Source organism: Crinia signifera, chromosome 5 (genome assembly GCF_055691185.1).
Source record: "Crinia signifera chromosome 5, ASM5569118v1, whole genome shotgun sequence".
Classification (NCBI taxonomy): Eukaryota; Metazoa; Chordata; class Amphibia; order Anura; family Myobatrachidae; genus Crinia; species Crinia signifera.
The window spans coordinates 323,328,810-323,333,844 of record NC_139221.1 but is presented as its reverse complement, the minus strand read 5'-3'; the positions used below and the strand labels follow the sequence as shown (position 1 = coordinate 323,333,844).

The window sequence follows — 5,035 nt, the reverse complement described above, 5'->3', positions numbered from 1 at the left end:
AGTCTTATTACTAATGTGACTGGCAAGTGAGAATCTGGGCAGATTGAGCCACAAGAACCCTGCACATTACTTTCCTGCAGGATATTATGGATGAAAGCCTTCACTTTACTCTGGTCCACCAGTGGTGCAAGGAACCTGAACTGTATGGGACCAAGCACCACACGAGCTTACTGGGAGTCCCCATCATACAATACCATGTATCCGTGGCGATAATCCCCATCTCCAACCTTTCCACTGATCACAGTATTACTACATAGGCCTTGTGATGAATGAATGCTAGCCATAGGTTTCACATGGGATCATGGCGTACAGAACACGCAGGCACCAGACAGATAGAGGAATATTCTCTTTATTACATGTTCTTACAAAATTTAGTCGAAGAGCCCGAATCCCATGTCGCCCTCGGATTCCTCAGACTCCTCCTTCTCTTCCTCCTTTTTCTTCTCTTCAGCTGAAAGAAATGGTTACCGTGAGTGAGATGGTAAGTGCAGCCCTCACACCCACCCGGCCAGCACCCCCCAATACCACCACCCCCTCCTTCCGGCCTCGTGTGGCCATCCAATAAGATTACCTGGAGCAGCGCCAGCGGCTGGTGCAGCAGGAGCAGACCCAGCGGCAGGTGCAGGACCGCCAGCTCCAACGTTGCAGATCAGGCTGCCGATGCTGATGTTGTTTAGAGCCTGCAGAGAGAACAGGAAAGTTGGGGGTGAGGGGGGTTACACTGGGTACTCAGCATCTGTTAGGAGTTACGGCTTCCAGGGAACAGGGTATAACTGGGCATCCCTAGGCTGGGTCTGAGGGACCCCTGCAATTTGGTCCCGCTAATCAGTAACCTGTCTGGCAGATTCCGCAGCCCCAGCAGATGCGGCACATGTCCTATGGCTGTAGTCCCACCTACTGCGCAATTGTGGTTCCTAACAGAGGATAATACACCAGACTCCTGACATAAGGACTAAGCTGCCTGTTATTACCCACTTCAGGTGCCAGTTAGGGATGCCAATCCCGAGGCATTTTTTCAATCCCGGGAATCGGGATTCAAAAATGCTCAATTCCGGGATTCCCATCCCTAATAAGAAAACCACCCCTGTCTCTCCCACATTGTCCTACTTTGAGCGGCGCGGGTGGCAGTAGAATGGACGGAGGCTGCTGGTGTGACGCCGGAGGTACCCTAGGTTTGTCACAGTGACACTCTGGACTGTGCAGCAGGGAACAGTCAGGCGGCGAGCGTGTTCAGTGCTGCGCCGGCCGCAGCTCTCCACCTCCGGTGTCACAACAACTCGCACGCCGCCTGACCTCTCCCGGACACACAGTCATTCCTGGTCACTGTGGCAGGAGGCGACATCTTCGTGAAGACTGGAGCTCTGGGACAGGTAGTACAGAGCGGTGGTGCGGGGGGCGTGTTCAGTTGGCTGCACAGCATGACCTCTGACCACGCTGCGCGTCTGAACTGCACAGCCAGAAGTCCGGTGTAGCTGGGCAGCGTCTGAGCGAGTGCTCAGACGCTGCCCAGCATTAGACTAGTTTAATCCCTGGATTGGAAGCTCCAATCCCAGGATTCAAATCCATGCAATTTTGGGGCCAAATCCCGGAATCGGCCACCCTAGTGCCAGTGTCTGTTTATCATACAGATCCCATAAGAACTTTGTTGGCCATATACTGAGACCACCACAGGCCAAGTGTTTGGCACTTCTCTACAATCCAGTGGCACAGTAAATGGGTTGGGCAGAGTTTCTGGTAGTACACAATGGCAGCTTACCTTGGCAAACAGACTCGGCCAGAAAGGCTCTATGCTGACACCAGCCGTTTTGATGAGCGTAATGATCTTGTCCTCCTGTAGGGGGAGAAAGGAACGTGTCACACAATGTAAGCACAGTATGGCTGCGAGTGTAGAAGGGGAGACACCAGGAAACCACGTACAGACAGTCCCACAAGCACCATCACATTGCTACGCACAAGCTGCACTGAGCGGCAGAATCGAATGATCGGAAGTCAGTCGCATGCGGCAGTATCTACTGCGTAGTCCGTTCTGACATATAAGGCGAAAGTAAACAATGAAACATGGATAACCCCAGAACAGACATATCCCAGCATGCCATAGCAGTGTTCTTGTTGGGGAATGCAAGAACAGAAGCAGAGCATGCTGGGAAGTGTAGTTTTACAACAGCTGGAGGGCCACAGATAAAACAATCAGCAGAACTGGCGCCTGGCATCAGAATAAGCCGTGACATTTATACCTGGAACGCGTGCAGTGTTTATAATAGGACAGTGATAGTTGGCTGCTCATTGGCTTGTTCTAAATGCAGGTGTTAGACCATGGACCTATTAGGGCATAGTAACCAGACTACCACTGAAGTGTGCGTTTTACTGGGCCTGCAGAGCATTATAGTTACCTGCAGGGGAGTATAAAGCTGTGGTGGGCTCAGGTGTACAGACTAATTGCAGGCGGTGTGGCCAAGCCCCTTTATACAAGTAAATGGACACTGTTAAGAGGGGCACCATCAGGCCCACAGCCAGTGTCAAATCCAGGAGGGGGGGCACAATCAGTGTGATCGCTGTTCCCCTATTGCCCACAGAAAGAAGGCAGCTGCTGCTGACAGTGTTCGTACCCACCAGCCTCTTGACAGCAGTGCAATGCCCATACAGGAAAGACCATGTGATGACGCTGCGAGAGCCAACATGCAATCATTACAGGGACAGATACCCTCACCAGCTCCTGTAGCCCAGGGTAACTAACACCCATAGCAAGAACATAGGGAGCTCACTGCCCAATCACAGAGCAGCATTCTGTGACCTTTACCAGTAGCCAAAATAACTCCCAGAGAACTACAAGTGACAGAATGCCCAAACAGGCATTTATTTAAGTTTCTTATATAGTGCAGCATATTCCGTTGCGCTTTACATAAGGAGACAGTGATACAACAAACAGGGTATTTACAGACAGTCGAAGGTAGGAGGGCCCTGCTCGCAAGCTTACAATCTATTAGACATTCTGCTCACTGTGACCAAGGGCCACAAGGAAGGCGCACCAGTCAGTGCGGAGCAATTGGGGATCACCTACACTATTCTCACCAGCTAGCGGGCATGCTAGCACCGGTAGTATCACACTAGCCACAGGCCTGACATTGGTTACTGACTAGCAGTAACTGGCGGGCATGCTGGTACTTTTAGTTCCTCATCAGCCACAGGCCTGACATTAGTTCCTGACTAGCAGTAGCTGGCAGGTATGCTGGGACTTGTAGTTCCCCATCAGCCACAAGCCTGACATTAGTCCCTGAGTGGCATCCTGATACTTGTAGTTCCCCATCAGCCACTGACCTGACATTAGTCCGACTGGCAGTAACTGACAGGCATGCTGGTACTTGTAGTTCCCCATCAGCCACAAGCCTGACATTAGTCCCTGACTGGCATGCTGATACTTGTAGTTCCCCATCAGCCACAAGCCTGACATTAGTCCCTGACTGGCATGCTGGTACTTGTAGTTCCCCATCAGCCACAGGCCTGACATTAGTCACTGAATAGCAGTAGCTGGCGGGCATGCTGGTACTAGTAGTTCCTCATCAGCCACTGGCCTGACATTAGTCACTGAATAGCAGTAGCTGGCGGGCATGCTGGTACTTGTAGTTCCTCATCAGCCACTGGTCGGATGTTAGTCACTAACATTACCCGGGTCCATGCTTGCCTACCTGCCCCTCTCCTTCAGGGACACAGTGCTCTGTTCCTGGCCTTCCCCGGTAATGTAGGATTGCCAGCACCTGTGGGGAGCTGGGTAACTGATAGATGTCACCACAGGTAATGACAATCATACATTACCAGGGAAGCCCAGGAACAGAGCATGTTCTCCCTGAAGGAGAGGGTCAGGTAGGCAAACATGCCCGGGACCCACGCGGACCGCCATTTCCCCCCTCCCGCCGCCATCTTCCCTCCCCCTCCCCTCCTCACCGTGATGGTGATATCATCGTCGTAGAGGATGAGCGCGGAGTAAATACAGGCGAGCTCGGAGACGGAGGCCATGGCTGGTTACGATGAGCGTAGTGGCGGGAGCGGATGGCAGGACGGGAGGGTGCTAGTCGCCGGATGGGGATCAGGCCTTAGCTTCCACGGAAGGACCGAGCACCTCACAGTCACAGAGAGAGAGGGGGGAGGGGCGTCCGCCGGGGGCTCTTATACACGCTGTACTGTCACTCAGCCATGGGGGCCGCCCCAAGTGACGTCACGCCGGCACAGGGAACGCCCACCTGCTCTTCTTTCTGTCACAGCTTTATTTATACATACAGGGAACGTCCACCGGCGCTTCTTTCTGTCACACAGCTTTATTTATACATACAGGGAACGTCCACCGGCGCTTCTTTCTGTCACACAGCTTTATTTATACATACAGGGAACGTCCACCTGCGCTTCTTTCTGTCACAGCTTTATTTATACACAGAGACACACAGGGAACGTCCACCTGCTCTTCTTTTTGTCACAGCTTTATACAGACACAAGGAATGCTCACTTTCTCTTTTTTCTGTCACAACTTTATTTTTATACAGAGACACAAGGAACGCCCACCTGCTCTTCTAAAGGTGCCCATACACTGGTGGTGAGATGTATCTCAGCAATTGGTTGCATGCAATGTGGGCGGGACCTTTACTGGGGGATCGCATGCGATTCTATTAGGGCTGAACAGGCTGCGACAAATCTTTGTGGCAGCCAGTGAGATCTTCTATTGAGATACAAGGAGCACAGGAACAACATACCTCCCAGCATGCCCCTCTCCAGGAGGACACAATGATCTGCTCCTGCACTTCCCTGGTAATGTATGATTGCCAGCACCTGTGGTGACACCTTTCTGATCAGTTACTTAGCTCCCCACAGGTGCTGGCAATCATACATTATCCATACCTCCCAGCATGCCCCTCTCCAGGAGGACACAATGCTCTGTTCCTGGGCTTCCCTGGTAATGTATGATTGCCAGCACCTGTGGTGACACCTTTCTTATCAGTTACCTAGCTCCCCACAGGTGATGACAATCATACATTATCCATACCTCCCA

At 52.1% G+C, this 5,035-nt stretch overlaps 1 protein-coding gene across 1 annotated transcript; it reads right to left on the bottom strand.

The window, feature by feature from the left end:
* Positions 1 to 333: 333 nt before the first annotated feature.
* Positions 334 to 4,154, bottom strand: RPLP1 (ribosomal protein lateral stalk subunit P1). The gene is made up of 4 exons (XM_083144899.1): positions 3,940 to 4,154; positions 1,757 to 1,831; positions 572 to 680; positions 334 to 451 (listed from the first exon to the last, which is right to left on the bottom strand). The coding sequence occupies exons 1-4, from the start codon at positions 4,009 to 4,011 to the stop codon at positions 372 to 374; spliced, it is 336 nt and encodes a 111-aa protein (XP_083001025.1). The 5' UTR covers positions 4,012 to 4,154; the 3' UTR covers positions 334 to 371.
* Positions 4,155 to 5,035: the final 881 nt, after the last annotated feature.

Excerpts from the sequence above, each read along its gene's own strand:
- RPLP1 (XM_083144899.1), bottom strand. The coding sequence starts at position 4,011 with ATGGCCTCCGTCTCCGAGCTCGCCTGTATTTACTCCGCGCTCATCCTC. Across the intron at positions 1,832-3,939 it reads ACGATGATATCACCATCACG|GAGGACAAGATCATTACGCT; the intron begins GTGAGGAGGGGA and ends CTCCCCCTACAG. Across the intron at positions 452-571 it reads AGCCGCTGGCGCTGCTCCAG|CTGAAGAGAAGAAAAAGGAG; the intron begins GTAATCTTATTG and ends CATTTCTTTCAG.